At 41.2% G+C, this 20873-nt stretch overlaps 1 protein-coding gene across 5 annotated transcripts in view; it reads right to left on the bottom strand.

Moving 5' to 3' along the window:
- Positions 1-204: 204 nt before the first annotated feature.
- The window catches only part of ERCC6 (ERCC excision repair 6, chromatin remodeling factor), an 80577-nt gene continuing 59908 nt past the window's right edge, over positions 205-20873 (bottom strand). For 4 of the 5 annotated variants that reach the window (XM_030940800.1, XM_010382848.2, XM_030940802.1 and 1 more), the window contains 11 exons: positions 20196-20312; positions 18076-18171; positions 15889-16104; positions 15043-15153; positions 14480-14599; positions 13947-14041; positions 12549-12694; positions 11756-12463; positions 2903-3107; positions 1924-2002; positions 205-776 (listed from right to left, as the gene is read on the bottom strand). In XM_030940800.1, the coding sequence (XP_030796660.1) occupies positions 357-776; positions 1924-2002; positions 2903-3107; positions 11756-12463; positions 12549-12694; positions 13947-14041; positions 14480-14599; positions 15043-15153; positions 15889-16104; positions 18076-18171; positions 20196-20312 (2313 nt within the window). In that variant the 3' untranslated portion in view covers positions 205-356. Of the gene's footprint in view, positions 777-1923; positions 2003-2902; positions 3108-11755; positions 12464-12548; positions 12695-13946; positions 14042-14479; positions 14600-15042; positions 15154-15888; positions 17311-18075; positions 18172-20195; positions 20313-20873 lie in introns of those variants that run through there. The other variant, XM_030940804.1, reaches the window with a different exon arrangement.

Below are 20873 nucleotides of genomic sequence, written 5' to 3'. Positions count from 1 at the left end.
GAGATTTCTGTTCTGCAAACTTCTAACTGTGCTCCCTGACAGCATCTTTTGGGTAAAGGAACAAATGTGCTCCAAGGAGTAACCGTTAGGTCCCTGATTGTTTAACATAATTCAGAGTGCCAAAAAAAAAAAAAAAATCAATCCAAGTATTTTCTCCTTTAGCTAGCATTATTAAAACTTTTTAACTTTCAGAGAAGAGTTTCGTCTTCTTAAAGTTTTAATTCTGAGGTAGATGTCATGCAAACAAACATCAAGTGCAGCCAACTTCCGTTGACAAACATGATTATTAATAATAAATTAATAATCAGAAATGCCCGTTAGAAAAAGTGACTTGAAAGTTTAGGAAGCAATGTTGTTTAGCAGTATTCTGGCTTGAGTTTCCAAATTCCTTCACCACCAGAAGTTCTATGAAAAGTGCACAGATTTCTCAATAGTTCTCGGAAGACACAAGACTGTGATGCAGATAACTTGGATTCAAACTCCTGTAGTATCTCCCTAGTGCTGGCCTGGCCATCAGTGTGGGCCTGGAAAGCGATGAAGTTTCTCATCTCCACCAGAAGGTCATCATGTTCTGTGGTGGGAAGCAGGGCAGAAGCTTCCTGCAGGTGCCTGCTTTCACTTTCTAAACGCTCTGGCAGAATCAGGTGGTTTCTAGCTCTCATTTTAGCCAAGAGTGAGGAGGAAGCGAGGGCCCTGGATGAAGAGTCTGCATCTTCTGCTCTTCCACTAAAATGCTCAGGGACATTATCTTTTCCCTCCTTTTTCATGATGCCATCCTGGAAAAAGAAGACCACTATATTGATATATTTAATCTCTAGTTTATGCCCCCACTTCCTTCCCCAAAAGCTGTGAGTGGTCACAAGACAACACATGTGCCAGGGTGGTGAGGCTGACGGGGTAAGACTGAGACTCCACCTAATGAAAAGGGAAAGGAGGAGGGTCTGGTATCTAAATCCTCCCACTGTTAAGAGACCATTTCCTAAAATAAAAAAAAAAAATTAAAAGGGGGGCAACCAAGCCATTCCCTTAGTCACCACTCTGCATGGTGGTGGAAGGGAAGGCAGAATGGAGGTTTCCAGGCAAGGTTTCAGGAAAATCTGTCTCTAGGAGGCCCAGGACCACTTTTAGTGCCTGTGGGCTTTTCCTGTTCTTCCTCTCAAATGGACCCTGACCTGTACACTGTGGATAAGGAACAGTATCATAGCTATACTTCTTTTTCCTCACTTTTAAATCTTCTTACTCTTTCCTACCTTACATCTAATGCAAGTTTCCTTAAAAAAACACAAATCTAACTCTGAAAGGATCTCAAATCCCTACTGCTAAAAGCACAGAACATGGGAAGTCAAAGATACTCATATTCCTAAACACGTTTATATTAACTTAAAATTGGAGTCTGAATCTGGGAGTTTTAACATAATCCTTAATCAGAAAGACCAGAAAAACTTCCACTGAATGGTGGAGTCTGGACTAGTTTTAACCACTGTAGCACTCAAGGCAAGCAGGGCATTCTTGAACGGAGAAAGACAGGCACTCTGCTCTAGCAGCTAGTGAGTTACAGACATCAACATTCAAGGCAGTTTTCTGGACCTTTGTTTCAAAGGGTTGTGGTCTCTGGAGCTGGCACTTCCCCTCTAGACAAGGCAGGCTGTCCTGGCAGCGACACACCCATCCCTGTGTCAACCTTCTAATGGCAAAACAGAAATGCTGCTACGGATCTTGGGTTAAAGACTTTGTCTTTAGGAAATCAGCAGGTCCTTTTAGATTCAAGTGAATGTGCATCGTAAATCAGAGCATGCAACACAAATATCAGGTGTCATTACACCAGAGATAACCATTTTCTTCACATCCAGAATCAGGTGAAATTTTCATGGCATTCAATCAAGTAAATCTCACCCTGGAAAGCAAAAAGGTTATCTATATTACCTGGCACTTCTCTTTTGGAGATGTTGATGAAGTATGCTGCACAGAGAAATTAGAATTCCTTTTCTTACCAAATCTACTCCTAAAGAAGGAAAAGAATCACAGTAGATTAAATGTTTGCTTTTGAGACTTAGAGATCAAAATACTCTTTCAACAATGAACTTCTTCCTGGAAACATTTCCATCTGCATGGTTATTCTTTCACAGCCACGCCATTTCTGCTCTATCCCCCTCGACTCTTCCACACCACCCTCCTAGAAAGTAACTGCTGGCCGGGTGCAGTGGCTCATGCCTGTAATCCCAACACTTTAGGACGCCGAGGAGGGCAGATCACTTGAGGTCAGGAGCTCAAGACTAGCCTGGCCAACATGGTGAAATCCCATCTCTACTAAAAATACAAAAATTAGCATGGCATGGTGGCAGGAGCCTATAATCCCAACTATTCGGGAGGTGGAGGTTGCAGTGGGCTGAGATCACACCACGGCACTCCAGCCCGGGCGACAGGGTGAGACTCCGTCTCCAAAAAAAAAAAAAAAAAAAAGGAACTGCTGCATCTCAGAATGAGAACCACTCAGTTTCTTGTTCAAAAGATGATGGGAACCATTCTCAATTCCAGGTAGGAAAATCATTCTAAAAGAGCATACTGAATAACAGTAATTAATGTGTGTTGTAAATTCGCTAATTATCTCATTAAAGTTTAATCATTATCCTGTATCTCATACTATTTTTAACAACACCATCTCTCAAATAAAACCAATCACTTCTCCTGAAGCCACTTTGGAAAACAGGGGATGAAAGCAAGTAGGAAGGCAAAGTTGTAACAGTATTTCTCCAAGTCACCCAGATTTCGCTGCTATAATCCTTCCATGAGGGATTTATTCCTGAAGAGAAATAACAACATAAGCCTCTACACCTGCTCTGATTTTATTTCTAGCCTTAGTTGTTTGGCCTCCTTGCAAGTATGGCATGCAGCAATCTCTTACTTTGTTCCTGCTGGTGCACCAGAAATCCCCCTGTGGCCAGTCCAGGTGGGAACACCAGACACTGCTCCCAGACACCGCTGACGAGAAAGCCTCAGTGCTTTCAAGGCATCCTGGGCCACTCGGTTGGCTTCTGCTTCCACCAGTACATAATCTGGGCTGGCTCCATCCATGATGGCATCGTGCTTCATGACACTGTGCACGCCAACTAGCAAGAAAAGAAACAGCAAAGTGATATTTCACTTTGTATGCAAGAAAGACACTTTTCTCCTCTGTATAAGTACAATTTGTGATAGACAAAAAACAAAGTCATAGTACACTTAGAAAACCCTAGAGAATCAATGATAAAAAATAGTAAAATAATTCAGGCAACATGAAAAAATAAAATTCACATACAGAAACCTATAATGTTCCTATTTACAAACAATAGCCAGCTAAAGTAAAATGGTGGGAAAATTCTATTTACAGTAACAGAAAAGACAAAACACTTAGCAATAAACCCAAGCAATGTGTAAAGCTTGTATGGAGAAGACATGAAAACACTCCTGGAAAGATAGACTATCCGACTTAAACAAACAGAAAGATATCCCTTGCATTTGAGTAGAATGACTCAATAACCATTTTCCCTAAGTTACTTTATATGTTTAATGCAATCTCAATAAAAATATCAAGCTTTCTTATGAAGTTAGACAAACTGATATTAAAGTTCATATAGAAAAATAAACCTTCATAAATAGATCAGAAAACACTGAAAAGGCAGTGACACCCTACTGGACAATAAAACATGCTCCAATTACAACAGTTTGGTGCTGAGGAAGGAAGAGACACAACAGGAGATTGACCAGAAACTGGAAATAGACCGAACTACATTTGGAAATGTATTACATGATAAAGGCATCTCTAATCACTGAGAAAAACATATTTGAAATAAATGATGCTACAAACGTTGGGGCACAAATGTTGGGGCATTTTATCTTTGAACCAAGATAAAACCCACACCTCATACTCTAAATGGATCAGAAATCTGAATGTAAAAAGCAAAACCATACAAGTAGTACAAGAAAACATAGTGAATTATCATATGATCTATGTGTAGAAAAGGCTTAGAACTACAATTCCAATTAATAAAAGACTGACAAGTTTAAAAAAAAAAAAAAACCTGTTTCATAGGAAAAAATTATCGTAAGTAATAAAAGACAACCAATGAGGAAATACTTGTAACATATATGAAAAATGAAAAGTTAACATCCCTAATATATAAAGAACTCTTTAAAACCAAGGGGAAAAAGGGACCAAAAATCTGATTTAGAAAATGGACAAAAGACGTAAACAGACAAATTCACATAAAGAAAAATTTTTTAAATATAAATGGTCCTATAAAAAGTTCACTTTCACTCAAAGAAAATAACTGCAAATTAAAACTTAATATATCTTTTCTCACCTATCAGACTGGGAAAAATTAAAAGTATAACATCACATTCTTGACAAGACTCTGGAGAACAATTGCTGGTGACAATTCAAATTGATCTAAACCTTACAAAAGGGAGTTGGGCATTATTCAAACAAACAAACAAAACAACCTTACATATGTGTTCACCTTTTGATCTAGCAATCTCTCTTGTACAAGCACAGGATTATTTAGTGCAGCATTGTAGCTGAAAGAAGCTATAAACAATCTAAATCCTCATATATGGATAAACTGTGGTACAGGTTTAATATCTCTTAACCAAAATTCCTGGGACCAGAAGTGTTTCAAATTTTCACTTTTTTGGATTTTGGAATAATTGCATATACAAAATGAGACATCTTGGGGATGGGCCCCAAGTCTACACACAAAATGTGTGTATTTTTAACATACACCTTACACACATAGCCTGAAGGTAATTTTAATATAATACATTTATCAATTTTGTGCAAGAAACAAAGTGTTAACTGTGTTTTGACTGTGACCCATCACATGAAGTCAGGTGTGGAATTTTCCACATCTGGCATCACGTCAGTGCACAAAAGGTTTTGATTTTTGAGCATTTTAGATTTCGGGTTTTGGGTCAACATAGCAGAGCACTCCAGCAATAAAAATTGCTAAAGGAGGAATAGCTCTCTGTTAACTAATACAGGAGTGGCTGTCAGGATATATGAAGTTTTTTAAAAAAAGAAACAGAAGATAACATAGTATACAACCTTTTGTGTAAAAGAATAAGGGAATATGAAATTATACATGTGCCTGCTTATTTCCACAAAAAGAAACTGATACAGTTCAGCTGTGTCCCCACCCAAATCTCATCTTGAATTGTAACTCCCACAATTCCCATGTGACAAGGGAGGAACCCAGTGGGAGGTAATTATAAAGAAGAGTCTTTCCTACACTGTTCTCATGAGTGAATGAGTCTCACGAGATCTCATGGTTTTAAAAATGGGAGTTTCCCTGCACAAGCTCTTTGCCTGCTGCCATCCATGTAAGATGTGACTTGCTCCTCCTTGCCTGCTGACATGATTGTGAGGCCTCCACAGCCACATGGAACTGTAAGTTGATCAAACCTCTTTTGTAAATTGCCCAGTCTTGGGTATGTCTTTATCAGCAGTGTGAAAATGCACTAATACAGTCCATTTGTACCAGTGGGGAGGTGCGCTGCTGAAAAGATACCCCAAAATGTGGAAGCAACTTTGGAACTGGGTAACAGGTAGAGATGGGAACACTTTGGAGGGCTCAGAAAAAGAGAGGAAAACGTGGGAAGGTTTGGAACTTCCTAGAAACTTGTTGAATGGCTTTGACAAAAATGTTGATAGTGAGATGAACAGTAAGGTCTAGACTGAGGTGGTCTCAGATGAAGATGAGGAACTTGTTGGGAAGTGGAACAAAGGTGACTCTTGTTATGTTTTAGCAAAGAGACTGGTGGCATTTTGCTCCTGCTGTAGAGATTTGTGGAACTTTGAACTTGAGAGAGATGATTTAGGGTATCTGGTGGAAGAAATTTCTAAGCAGCAAAGCATTCAAGAGGTGACATGGGTGTTGTTAAAGGCATTCAGTTTTACAAGGGAAGCAGTGCATAAAAGTCTGGACAATTTGCAGCCTGACAATGTGATAGGAAAGAAAACCCCATTTTCTCAAGAGAAATTCAAGCTGGCTGCAGAAATTTGCATAAGTAACGAGGAGCCAAATGTTAATCCCCAAGAAAATGGGGAAAATGTCTGCAGGGCATGTCAGAGACCTTCATGGCAGTGTCTCCCATCACAGGCCCAAAGGTCAAGGAAGAAAAAGTAGTTTCATGGGCCTGGCCCACGGTCCATGCTGTGTGCAGCCTGGGGACTTGGTGTCCTGTGTCCCAGCCACTCCAGCTGTGGCTGAAAGGGGCCAACACAGAGCTCAGGTCGTGGCTTCAGATGGTACAAGCCCCAAGCCTTGGCAGCTTCCACAAGGTGTTGACCCTGAGGGTGCACAGAAGTCAGTAACTGAGATTTGGGAACCTCCGCCTAGATTTCAAAAGATGTATGGAAACACCTAGATGCCCAGGCAGAAGTCTGCTGCAGGGGCAGAGTTCTCATGGAGAATCTCTGCTAGCGCAATGCAGAAGGAAAATGTGGGGTTGGAGCCCCCACACAGAGTCCCTACTGGGGCACCACCTAGTGGAACTGTGAGAAGAGGGCCACGGTCCTCCAGACCCCAGAACGGTAGATCCACTGACAGCTTGTACCATGCACCTGGAAAGGCTGCAAACACTCAATGCCACCCATGAAAGCAGCCAGGAGGGAGGCTATATCCTGCAAAGCCAAAGGGCAGAGCTTCCCAAGACCATGGGAACCCACCTCTTGCATCAGCGTGACCCGGATGTGAGACATGGAGTCGAAGGAGATATTTTGGAGCTTTAAGATTTGACTGCCCTGCTAGATTTCAGACTTGTGTGGGGCATGTAGCCCCTTTGTTTTGGTCAATTTCTCCCATTTGGAATGGCTGTACTTACCCAATGCCTGTACCCCTATTGCATCCAGGAAGTAACTAACTTGCTTTTGATTTTACAGGCTCATAGGCAGAAAAGACTTGCCTTGTCTTGGATGAGACTTTGGACTGTGGACATTTTAGTTAATGCTGAAATGAGCTGAGACTCTGGGGGACTGTTGGGAAGGCATGATTGGTTTTAAAATGTGAAGATATGAGATTTGGGAGGGGCCAGAGGTGGAACGATATGGTTTGGCTATGTCGCAGCCAAATCTTATCTTGAATGGTAACTCCCACAATTCCCACGTCATGGGAGGAATCTGATGGAAGGTGACTGAATTATGGGGTCGGGTCTTTCCTGTGCTGTTCTTGTACTAGTGAATGAGTCTCATGAGATCTGATGGTTTTAAAAATGGGAATTTCTCTGCACAAGCTCTTTGCCTGATGCCATCCACTTGCTCCTCCTTGCATGATTGTAAAGACTCCCCAGCGTGTGGAATTGTAAGTCAATTAAACCTCTTTCTTTTGTAAATTGCTCAGTCTTGGGTATGTCTTATCAGCAGTGTGAAAACAGACTAATACAGAAACATGTGAAGGAAATGCCAGAAACTCATGAGACTGGAAAGGGAAGGAAGGGGTGGGGACAGGGTATGACACACCTGGTGTCACACACATATACCAGGGAATGACACAACTCTGGTATTTATTTTTGCATATTTTGTCTTTTGTTACTATGTTAATGTGTTATTACTCAGAAGATAACATAGAGTCAACAAGGATGGGAGGAAACCCTAAAGTGGAATACAAACAAATAAATTAACCTAACTATATTTTAAATTGATAGCACACACTGAAAATACAAAGAAGAGAGAAAAGAACCAAGTTCTTTTTGACTCAAGAAGTGTTTTGACCAAAAACTTAAAGACAAAAATAAATAAAAACAAATATTGAACTCTAGTTAGTATAAATAAAAATAAATATTGAATTCTAGTTAGTATAACTGTTTTTGCCATAGTTCAGGTTAGAAATTCTAAAAAACTACCATGTATTCTAGGATTGAGGAGTTGTGAATGAAGGTCTTGAAAAGGGAAGCTACAAACATGGAAAGGGCCCTAGGGCGCTGAAATGAAATTGGAGACAACAGTATCCCCTCATTTTATTTTGCTTTTTGGAGCTTGTTAGAGTGTAATTGATATGCAGTAACTGCTAAAGTACAGAATTTGGTAAGTTGTGACATTATGTACATACCATGAAACTATCACTACAATCAAGACAATGAACATAGCCATCACCTGCAAAACTCACATCCCTTTGTAATCCCACCCTCAAATACCCCATCCCCAGACAACCAAGACACTTTCTGTTATGACTGTGTTTTCTAGAATTTTAAGCAAATGGCATCAGAGTATGTACTAATCTTACTAGTCTGAAAGTCATCGATGCTGTAGCATGTATCAATACTCTATCTCCTTTTATTGTTGAATAGTATATATATATATATATATATATATATATATATATATTTTTTTTTTTTTTTTTTTTTTTTTTTTTTTTTTTGAGATGGAGTCTCGCTTTGTTGCCCAGGCGGGAGTGCAATGGTGTGATCTCAGCTCACTGCAACCTCCACCTCTCAGGTTCAAGCGATTCTCCCGCTCAGCCTCCCAAGTAGCTGGGATTCCAGAACACCTACCATCATGCCTAATTTTTGTATTTTTGTAGAGACAGGGTTTCACCATGTTGTCCACGTTGGTCTCGAACTCCTGACCTCAGGTGATTCACCCACCTCAGCCTCCCGAAGTGCTAGGATTATAGGTGTGAGCCACCAAGCCTGGCCTGTTGATTAGTATTTGATCATACGGATATGCCATGGTTAATTTAACTATTTACTTGTTGATGGACATTTGATTTCTACATTTTGGCTATTACTAATAAAGCTGCTATGAATATTCACGTACAAGCATTTGTATGGACATATTTTCCATTTCTCTTGGGCAAATACACATCCAGGACTGAAAAGGCTATATCATAAGGAAGGTGCATGCCTAATTTTTAAGAAACCGCCAAACTGTTTTCCAAAGTGATTGTGCCACTTTACATTCCCACCAGGCGTGTATGAGAGACCCAACTCCTTCACATCTTTACCAACATTTAGTATGGTCAGTCTTCTTTCATTTTAGCCATTCTAGAGGGTGAGTAGTGGTGTCTCATTATGGTTCTAACTGGCATTTCCGTAATAATTAATAATATTAACAAGTTTCATATATTTATTTGCCATCTACATATCTTTCTCGGTGAAGTCTGTTCAAATTATTTGTCCATTTTAAAAACTGGGTTATACATTTTATTTATTTTTTGACATGGGGTCTCACTCTGCTGCCCAGGCTGGAGTGCAGTGGCATGATCACAACTCACCACAGCCTCAACCTTCCAGGCTCAAGCAATCCTCCCACCTCAGCCTCCCAGGTAGCTGGGACTGCAGGTGTGTGCTACCACACCCGGCTAATTTTTTTTTACTTTTTGTAGAGATGGGATCTCACCATGTTGCCCAGACCTGTCTCAAACTCCTAAGCTCAAGCAATCAACACACCTCAGGCTCTCAAAGCACTGGGATTACAGACTGAGCCACCACACCCAGCCAGTAATTTTTGACTGGGTTCCAGATATTGTGAATTTCATCTTGTTGGATGTTGGGTACTTGTATATTCCTGTAAACTCTCAGGTGGAGCTGAAGCAGTGCTCACTCCAAGGCTGATCATTCCCTACTACAGAGACAAGACCCCCTACTCTGTCCTATACCCAATGCCCCATGAAATATTTTTCCAGTCTTAGCTGGTGGGAACAGGCACTATCCCTGGCCATGGGAGAGCACCAGACATCTCTCCTCTAATTCAAAAAGTTAAAGAGGAAAGGACTTTTCACTGACCTTAAGTAGTTTTCTTACACAATGTGCTGGTCAGTATTCAGCTGAGTGCCAAAGGAGATTCTGCAGACCTGTGGGGTTCTCTCCCTGTGCAGAGCTGTCTCCTCTATCATCCCTTTCATGTGAATGCCAGCCACCCTGGCCTCCCCTGATGCTCAGCACTGTTTTTTCAACAAAGGGTCTGCCTGGGACTCCCATCTGGATTCTTCCTCTTTCTGTCACAGCATGAAAATTCTCTCAAGGCAGTAGGGCAGGGCAACTGGAGAGTTCAGTTCATTTGTTTCCCATCTCTCAAGAGATCACTGCCCTTTGGTGCCTGAAAAACCATTGCTTCGTATGTTTTGTCATTGTTTTGTTTCACATGGAAGGGTAAATGTTAATCTGTCTTTGCTGGAAGCCAAACTCATGGTTTTTATAGACATAGAGATACGTGTATCTGTGCAATTTGTTGTGCATATATATGCATGTATGTATGTGTATATGTATGTACACAACAAACACATACACGCACATATATACATCTATTTCCTGATACTGTTGGCTACAAAAGCAATGACATACTAACAGCAATGAACACTCTAAGAACCCAGATCCTAGTTCCTAAATACCATTCTCCAGGGCTCCTTGAAGAAATGGCTGATTCCAGGGCTGGCACAGAATACCAACTGAGCTCAGCATATATTAGTATACCAAGAAGAAAGGAGGTGCTCAAAGAATGGGGGGGACATAACAGAGGGACAAAGGAGCCTGCCTGAAGGAGCTCCCACCCACGAGGCAAATCTAAGACAATATGAGCATCATAATACCCCTACAAATGGATTATAGTCATGGAAAAAAAGAATCCATTAGTCCATACTGATCTAAAAATAAATTAATAAATAAATAAGGGAGAAGGAAAACCTTCCTTATAGTAGAATGTTAATCACCACTTGGCAACCACTGTAGTAATAACTGACTGAGGAAGGAATCATCAATGGATATTAAAACTAGTGGATAAAAGTTTGATGAGAAACAGGATATTTACACAGTCTCAAAGCATATTCCTTGAAAGTACAAATTAATTACAAAGGGAAAAATATTAACCTTAGCATTGAGAAACCTGGCAGACTCTACCTTAATCTTGAAAATTAACTTGTAATAGCTCAAACCACTATGTGTCTCCTGACAGATGCACTGAGTAAGATACAGTATCACCTCTGTGGTATTCCTGCCAAAAAAAAAACAATGTATGCATAGATGGGTGTGTGTGTGAATGATAAAGCAAAAGCTGAAAAATGTTAATAACTTAGGTAAAGGATATAGGAGAGTTCTTCGTATTATTCAAACTGATTTCTTTAAGTTTGAAATTACTTCAAAATATGAAATTAACAAAAAAATTAACCATGCTAAATAAAAGTCTTTCTGAAATGCTACACATAAACCTGCCTTCTTAAACTGAGTGCCATAAGCAGCAATCTTTGGTAACTCAAGGTCATGACATTGTGAACACAGTGACTGCTAAGGGATCACTAAGCAGGGCTATCTATACCCCATGGTCTTGAGCAATTGTTGAGTCTACATCTCCTAACTTTTCTCCCTTGACATAAGTTATCAGCTTTCGTACTTCTAGAATGTCTGTCTGTAGCCACAAGCCTGTCTCTCTCCCTTATAATGTTACTTTAATCTCCTATGGTTGGAAAATCAGATTAATGTAGCACATAGCATGTAAAGTAACTGCCTACTAATGCTCAAGTAGTACATATCTATTTAAGAATTACACACCTCCCATAAGTAGCCATAAGTACTACTGTTTTCCAAAGTTTCAAATTCTTCTAGGTCTTCAGAAAAGAGGTACAAATACAATTTTTAAAATGTCAATACATTTCAAATCTAAATTTTTGAAGAAAAACGCTTCTGGCTGAGAGCCCTCTATGCACCATCAGTTAAAGACTGCTACTGCTAGAAACAGCCTACTTATTTTCTGGTCCTAGCATCCCTGTGGCAAATGTATCAAATGGATTACCTGATTTTTTGAAAAGCTTTTCCAAAACATAATCATCATTGCTCTGTTCCTTGGCCTCACTCTTGTTTTCACTACCTTGCTTCCGGTAACGCCTTTTCTTCACCAGGTGTGGAATTCGAGTTCCTTCAAACTTGGCGTCTCTGCATTGCTTAGGGTTCTTAGGCTTTTGCTTTGGTCTCAGATGTTTCTCTAGGGTCTCTTCTTCTGCCACACTCTGATGTTTTGTTTTTGACTTGTGCTTACAAAAATTATTTTCCATTTGTTTATTCTCCCAAAAAGATTCTGTTTGAACCTGGTTAGGTCTTTCTCTTTTGTAAGAAAGACCCAACTTTTCCTCAATGCTTTCATCACCAGATGGCCTAGAAGTTTTGCCTGTTCCTGAAGAATTTGAACATTCCCCATTTCCACTAATCACTGACGACTCTTCCGGTCCAGATACTGTATTTGTCTCTTCTCCAAGCCTATCATTGCTAGCTACATTACTACTCATGTGAGGGTCATCTTTCAAAGGATCACTTTGATTAGAAGGTACTACATTTACTTCAGCTCCTTTAGCCTCAGATTTATCTTCAGATGATGTGGCATCATTTATTGATATGTTAGAAGCAGGGAACTTTTTGCGTTTTAGAACATCATGGTCTGTTCCAAAGGCTGGTTGAATCTTTCTTTTTAGATGGCATTTGGGTGTCTGAACATCTGATCCAGTTCCTGTAAAGAGGAAAAACACCGCTAATACTACATTGTATCATCTTGTACAATTGATTACTTTAAATTAAATGATTTTATGTAATACCTGCAAAAATCGCACTTGTTTCAGTGCTCTGGGATGCATCAGGACTAGTCAGAGTAAATAGCTCATAGAGATCATTGGATTTGAAAAAACGCCTTTGTTTTGGGTCTTTTAGCACTCTATTTGTCAAAAACTGCTTGAAGATTTGTCTAAAAAAATAAAAGATAAGCTGGTATAAAACAATGTGTAGCTCTACCTAAAAATTCAAGTTATAAAGCAATATAAGAGAGATATGATAACAGCTGCTGCATGAATGGCTAAATAATCCCCCAAACTTTCAGCCTTGGAAAATTACAATTCAGAAAATATATAATACATCAGTTAATCTCCCACATCTTGCAGAATTTAAATTAGAAATAATACCTTATTATTTACACCAAATGAGCTTTTTCAACCTCCAAGATCTAACCCATTTCAAGAAACACTTTTTCACATGCCATCATGTGACTCATAGCCTCTCTTAGCCTCCCTGACTTGAATACCAAGGGTCCTGCCCTGCCTAGAACCTTCCTATCACAGGGCTCAGCAAACTCTCTTACCTGGGCTTTGCAACGTCTCCACTCTGACCTCTCTCTCCCTGCTCCCACCTGCAGGTCCACACTCTGCTGAAGCCCCATGCCACTGCCACTCTGGAACAGGCACCTCCACCAGCCACACTGTCTCTCCCTGTTATTTATTCTCCTGGCTAAAGCATAAATCTGTAAGAGGAAGCTCTCTTCTCACAGGATCCAACTCGTCCTCCACCCTCACACAACAGTCCCTTGAGGAAGATGTAATGTTCCAGGAATGGCCCAGCATGTGGTGAAGGGCACAGAACTTCCTATAAAAGCTGGGCTATGGCTCAAGGATAGTCTGTGGTGGGGGAGTGGGAGAAGTTGGCAATGTCTTGATTCTACTGTTGAAGTTACCACTGTCTAAAATCCCCTAGTCATTACAGAAAGACAGAGGAAGAAACAGGCATCCTGTCAACTTCTTTGTAAGGGGCATCAGAGTCAAAGACCGCCAGAACACCCACACTGATCCCACCTGCATAGTGTGTGTAAATACCAATATAGTAACATTCAACCTTGTCATTTTTTTAAATTTTTCTGAAGGCAACACACCATAGTAGGCAGAAATACTCCTTTCAAATAACAATACGAAGTTTACACGTATGTGATTCTTGAGGTAGAATAAGGTACAAAAATTATCAGGTTCAAAGACATTTTCTGACAACTCACAGTAAGCCATCTAAGCATATTTTAAAGGGAAAGAAAAAATACAAAACAAAAACCAAAACCTTAACTTATAGCAACTGTTATTCTAAGATGTTAAGACTTTTAGAAACAACACTTTGGAAAAATACCCTGCTCAAGACTCTGGAAACGCACAACCAAGAGCGGCCGTCATGTGTGCACTGACCGGTGGTAGATCTTTTCCTCAATGGTGCCCGCAGTGAGGAGCCTGTACACAGTCACCTGCTTCTTCTGGCCTATTCTCCATGCTCGCTCCCGGGCCTGTGGCAGAGAGAGAGACCTCTCAACAGGAATCCTTCCCAATGACAAGCACTGACTATAAGAAACAAAGCTAGCCGGTCACAACCTTTCACTCCCAGAGTCAGAATTTTGACTCACAACGTCAAGTACACCTAAGGCCTACTCAGGAAGATGAAGAGCCAGTTGACAAGACATCTGTACTTGAAAAAAATGTTTGTAACTATGCCTATGTTCTTTTTATCCCAACTCTAGGAATGAATGCTATGGATAAACTGTTGAAGATGGTTCCTGTCCATGTGGCTCTGAAGGGTGTCTTCTTCCACGTTGAAGAACAGTAGATAACCAAAATGTGAAATGTATGCTGAAGTCAACCAGAACATCAAAGGACAGTCACAAGCACTAACCATGAAACTGTATTTCTACTAATATATTCTTTTCTAAAAAAAATAAAAAACAAACCTGCGTGTCTGTGCTTGGGTTCCAGTCGGGGTCATAGATGACAACTCTGTTTGCCCCTGTCAGGTTGACACCTAAACCGCCCACCCGCGTGGTCAGAAGAAACACAAATATGGATGTGTCCTAGAGGTAAGACACACAACACTGAGCACACACACTTAAGACCAGTTATAGCTCTCAGCCTCTGCCTCCACATACTGTACACATGGAACTACTGGGCTGTTCCCAATACAAGGAATGGTAATGGCCTAGAGACCTCTGGTGAATCAAAATCTCATTTCACACCTTTTACTTTTAATATTTAATAGAAATATTTAAAAATTGGGTTTTTAGGAGGAAAATACATTCTGTGGAAAACACATTCTTGGTTTGAACACACACATGCCCACCCCCACCCCCAAATATCTAGAAGTGCACAGAGTTAAAAGCAACAAGTCTCCCCTTAGCCCCCCTCCCAAGCCCAGATGTGAACGCTGCTGGGCTTGGGTAAGGGCGTGGATACGCTTAGTCCTTTCCCTCCACGTACAGCAGCACCGCTCAACTTTCCTGTTACATTCACATGTTACCTCATTGTATCTTGTAATCAGTGGCTGTCTTGAAGCTATTGTAGTGGTACCATCCATCTTGAGATAGGTATACTTTTGGGCTCTAAGGAATACTTCAAGTATGTCCAGCATCTGTTTGGAGGTGGAGGATAGGAATTTGCAAAGCAAATACACAGTCCCAGTGAGTGCTTCTCTATTTGTGTAAATGGTCACACTTTTCCCCAACAGGCCTTTGTTAAAAGGAGTTTCTTGCTTTAGGACAGATAAACAGAACTGTTAAAATAGTAGTTTTGGTATATCCGTATGGTTCTTACTTTTGTAAACAGCCAAAGTTCAGGCCTAAACTCACTTGCAGACCAAAATCACATGGTGAGCTTTTTTAAAAAGTCAACTTTTAGACACCAACTCTAGAGAAAGATCTAAACTCCCAAAGAAATCGGCAGACTGCCACCTCAGCATCAGTGGTAGACATGCTTCAGAATCATTATTCTAGACTGAATCCCATTTTGTGAATTGATAGCTGTCATAAAGAGGCCGGGCGCGGTGGCTCAAGCCTGTAATCCCAGCACTTTGGGAGGCCGAGATGGGCGGATCACGAGGTCAGGAGTTTGAGACCATCCTGGCTAACACGGTGAAACCCCGTCTCTACTAAAAAATACAAAAAACTAGCCGGGCGAGGTGGCTGGCGCCTGTAGTCCCAGCTACTCGGGAGGCTGAGGCAGGAGAATGGCGTAAACCCGGGAGGCGGAGCTTGCAGTGAGCTGAGATCCGGCCACTGCACTCCAGCCCGGGCGACAGAGCAAGACTCCGTCTCAAAAAAAAAATAAAAGAACCAGCCTGTTTCCCATCTGAAGTCTGTGCACTCACCTGCCTTGACTGAGAAAACAGCAATACTCGCTGACCCTGCTTGTGCCATATTTTCAACAAAGACTCAACAACAATCATTTTCCCAGAACGTTTCCAGTACCCAAACTGATCTTCTTCTAGTTCATCATCAGGAAGACCTTTGAGATTTTTGGGACCTCCAGAAAACAAATCAGGGTGGTTGCAAATTTTTCTTAGGGCTATGAGTCCGGAGAAAATCTATGATAAAAAAGACCATATGTACACTCAGATGACCCCATGTAAAGTAAGATTCCCTAGGCAAGGAGGCTATTTAACCTATAACACAGACCGAAAAACAGGTCTCCACCAATTTCTTAGTTTCTTCTCTAATCACAGCATTATCAGGAGCTGGGAGAAATTAACTTTCACTCATCTTGTTTCCCTGATAGAACAAGTTCTCGGAAACAAAAAAAACTCTACTGGACTGAACACGTCTACAGGGGTCATATTCAATTGCTGACAATTCATTTTCCCTCACTAGAAAAAAGGTATGCTGTTCACAGCATTATAAACTTAATATAAAAAAGGAACTTGCCTTTTAAATATAGATCAGAAATGTCCTATCAACCTAAACTTGAAGACATCAGTCACGTGACTTATCAAATGCATTTAAATATTACACTCCTAAGTACCTCACTAAAAGTTCTGCAGTTTAATACGAGTCAGAGGTTGAGGACCCATTTACCTTTAGACTATTATTATATCCGGGAAAAAAAAAAAAAAAACTGCATGAAAAATGCACGAATGGGAAACACATGAAGTATGGTCCATGCAGAAGGGCACAGAAGATGAGGGGCGAGTGCCCCTGGCCCATCCCCACAAAAGGACATTAACAAAACTTCAATAATGGGGCTCTTCCAGCCTTGAGAGGATGACTCAAATCAAACTCACTGGTATAAAAGCTTGAGCAGAAGAGGAGAAATCACCATTAAGCCAATAATCAAAGGGTCGGGTAGCTATCACTAGTAAACAACAGTTAAATAGATTAATAATAAATGACCTGAATAAGTCAGGAACACTGGCAAACCTCCCCAGAGTCATCCGTGACTCATTTTTCTTCCTTTCAATCTGCACTGTCCAATGCAGTAGTCACTAGTCACACGTGGCTCCTGAGTACATGAAGTGTGGCTAGTTCAAATTGTGATGTGCTGCATTTGTAAAATACATACCCAATTTCTAAGACAGAAACAGGAGTAAAATATCTTGCTAATCATTTTTAATTTTTGATTACATATTAAAATGTATTTTAGATACATTAGGTCAAATAAAATATATGATCAAAATTAATTTCACCTGTTTCTCTTTTTCCTCTTTAATGTGACTATTAGAAAATTTACAATTCCAAGTGTAGCTTGCATTCTGTCTCCTGGATAGTGTGATCTAGACCTTCTAACTTGGAGAGACCTGAAGAAGTTAAGGGGAGATTCATGGAGATGAACAGATGTGAATGACTGAAAAACCTCCTGTAGCTACCAATAAGAAATGAAATAAGAAATTGTGAGATGGTTAAAAGAAATGAAATGACCTAATCACACTCACATTAATAGTCTTTTGGAGAAAACACTAGCTAGGAACTTCTGAATTCTGGACACTAGTAGAAAGAGAGCTTTCTCAGTATTGAAAAAAACAGAATCACCATAAATGAATTACTGTCCTACCCCGGGGACAATGAGTATTAGAGCCAGGACATTTGAACTAGATTTATATCTGGTTCCTAATATGGCAATGGTTCATAAACATTTATTGGGGAATGGGGCTCCTTTAGGAAGCTGATAAAAGTTATGAATCCTCACGATCCTCTCCACAAGATATTTAATTTTGGTCATAATATCTGGGAAAACCCAGTTACGTACCTGACACTTGCCCACCTACCAAGTAAGACCCTCGGAAGTAACAGTAACTGCACAGCTCGCAGCTGCATTTGCGTCTGGGTTCAGACCCACAGTGCACAGCTCTGCAACCTTCCACCTTCCACCAGTTATCTAACTCCTCTGCACCTTACGGCTCCAGGCCATAGGCTGACTGCGCATCTACCATCCGGGACTGCATGCAAGTGAAGTGAGATGACAGTATGTGAAAAGCCTGGCATACTACAGATCCTAGTTTCTTTTCCTCTCTTGCTTTCCTTGGTCCACAATTCATTTCTCCAGCTTCTATTTTTTAGCTGACCTGCATCTCTCCATTGAGAATCCTGTAAACTTCTTTGGAATCAACGAAATTCTGGTAGACTTTATGCTGCTCATCTGTAAGACGGCAAAATAAGACCTACGGAGGGGAAAAACAAGGAAACTATAATTTCAAAAAAAAATTAACAGAAATAATTAAAATATCAACAAAACTTCTCAATCAAAAGAGCACAATGCATGCGATTTTAATGATATCCCTATAATTAATATTAAAACAACAAAGGGTGATAACACTTCTCACCATACCCTCCTCACCAGCCCCTCCATCTCTGTCACTCGTCTACCTCTAGGGCCCATCCCACAGTCCCCAAAGACTGGCTTCCTGCTCATGAGCAAGTTCAGGGCCCAGGTGCACAGACCATCCTCCATGTCAGTCTCCAAGTGCTCAAACCACCCCACCTCCCATGACCCATGCCATGCTCTACTCGCAGACCTGACCAGAGACCACAACCTCACCTGGAGCTCTCCCTTTCCTGGAGCTCTAAATGCAGGCCCATGAGTTACCAGACTCACCTTGGAAGGCAATCCCTACCCTCCCAGCCCACTGCACCAACCACTCCATGTCATCGTGCTCTGTGACCCTTCACCTCTCAACCCTCCCTCCTTCGCGAAGTCCACCACCACCAGTTACATTCCCATGCATGCTCATTTAGCTACCCCTCTGTCACGTACCTGGACCGTTTTCAACTCCCTGCATCTTCCCTGTAAACTTCCAAATACAGGTCAACTCAACTATCAGTCTTCTATAGGCCTATAGTCAGTGCCGGTGCTGCTGGAGAAAAGCTTCTACCTGGCAGCTTCCTGCCATGGCCTGCCCTGCTCTAGGGGGTCCTCTACGCATGCCCACCCAGAGCCTTCCATAAGCCCAGAGCAACTGTGCCCATGCTCCTCACCACCTAAGCTACCCACACCTCTGTCTCAACTTCTACTTAAAAATAATCAGACAAATAAAAACAAAATGAAAATCAAACCTGAACCTACCAGGATCAGGCAAGATTCCCTGGTTTTCACTCCCTAACATGTCTCTACTTCTGCATCCACCTCATCTTCCTTTATTCCCAGAGAAAGAGGTTCCTGAACGGGATGGAAGGCAACGCTTCAACCTCTGCACTGCATCTGAAGACCCACTCATTCTCCTCAGTATAGTGTGCCTCACCTGTTAGCCTCCAAGTGGAAGATGGGGGCGTCCCTGAGAAAATAAGGTACAATATCCACCTCCACTTCCTCACCTCCACTCACTCCTGAAGCCTACACACAGAGCAAGCCTCACATGCAGCTCTGTTGATGTCACTGAGGCATCACTCATGACTTCCTAGTGGCCAAACACACTGGGTCCTTACCAGGTTACCCTACTCACCTTCCGATGCCCAGGCCTTCACTTCTGTTCATGTACCTGTCTGCGCCAGCCTCCCCAGTCTTCCCAGCTAGCTCCTCCTCTTCTACCCTCCTCCTTGCTCTCAGCCCTGACCACGCTGGCCTCCCTGCTGTCCATGGAGGCCCCAAAGCACTGCCACCGCCCACCATCTGCAATGCACTGCCTTCAAAACCTATATGACTTGCTCCTTCACCTTCTTTAGGCCTCTGCTCAAGTGTCAGTTCATCAAAGGTCTTCTCTGACCATCCCTTATAAACGGCCCACTTCCCCAAATCCTTGCCCTCAGCATTCCCAGCTTATCCTTCAACTCTGCTTCATTTGCCTCCACACTTACTGCTACTACCTGACATCTTCTAGAGTTTTTGTGACACTCTCCCTCAAGAATAAATGTGAGTTCCCACAAGAACAAAACTTGCTTTATCTCAGAGCCTAGGATCATGACAGACACATGGTTGGCACCTAATATAATTTGTAACATGAATGAATTAGGGGCTTAAGGAGAATGCAGATGTTTAAAAGAGTAATTGTAGGAACCCATGTGCCAATAAGAGGGAGGTCAAAGCCTGTGGACTAGAGAAGAATCCACTGAGGGCAGACACCACAGCAGGCCTAGCCTGACCACAGTTCCAGGATCATACCTCACCAGTCACCCACAGAGGAGAATCAGAGTGAAGAGAAAGGCACACTTGTGCTTTAGGAATGCTTTGTTAACTCCTGGATTTACAGACCTGTTCATTTTTATCTGGCAAAGAAAGGCTCATCTTGACATCTGACTTCATTCTCCGTAGTAGATATGGATTTATGGTATCTCGTAATACACATGCACACTTGTAAGCAGTTTTGACCTTTAAAAAGAGCAGAGAAGAGAAGACCATACATGTTTAAGGAATATATTTGTTCTTACCTCTCAATAGATTCCATTCCTTAAAGAAATAAAAGAATGACCAACAGCTGTACAAAGTCAGTGGGAAATGATTGCAAAATGGTTTGAAAAAGCTAGCATAAGTTCCATATACTCCCAAGGGGTGGTAGCTTTCATAATATTATCAGTTAAAAAAATTATCTCATTAACCACTGTGTACAACAAAACTGATAATTTTGTGCCTTATTTCTCTTGTACACTTTCTTTTAATTATTACTATACAGTTAAACCCTAAAGTAGAGACTTATTGGGTTCTTGACCACCACTCCTAGGGGAAAAACTGCTTTTGTACAAATCTTTTTTATGATCTTGTATTCTCCAAAAGCTACAAAGGAACTCTGTAAAGCTGAAGATCAAAAGCTAACTCTAGGGAAAAGCTGCAGTGATGGAGCAGCCAGCCAATAAGCAGAGATTAGTGCCCACTGGAGACTTACAAGAGTAAGTTCAACAAGAGTCCTCTGATCCTAGAAACGAAAGGTCACTC

The sequence above is a fragment of the Rhinopithecus roxellana genome, chromosome 11, assembly GCF_007565055.1.
Source record: "Rhinopithecus roxellana isolate Shanxi Qingling chromosome 11, ASM756505v1, whole genome shotgun sequence".
Classification (NCBI taxonomy): Eukaryota; Metazoa; Chordata; class Mammalia; order Primates; family Cercopithecidae; genus Rhinopithecus; species Rhinopithecus roxellana.
The sequence above is the reverse complement of the archived record's forward strand: the minus strand, read 5'-3'. Positions and strand labels throughout refer to the sequence as shown.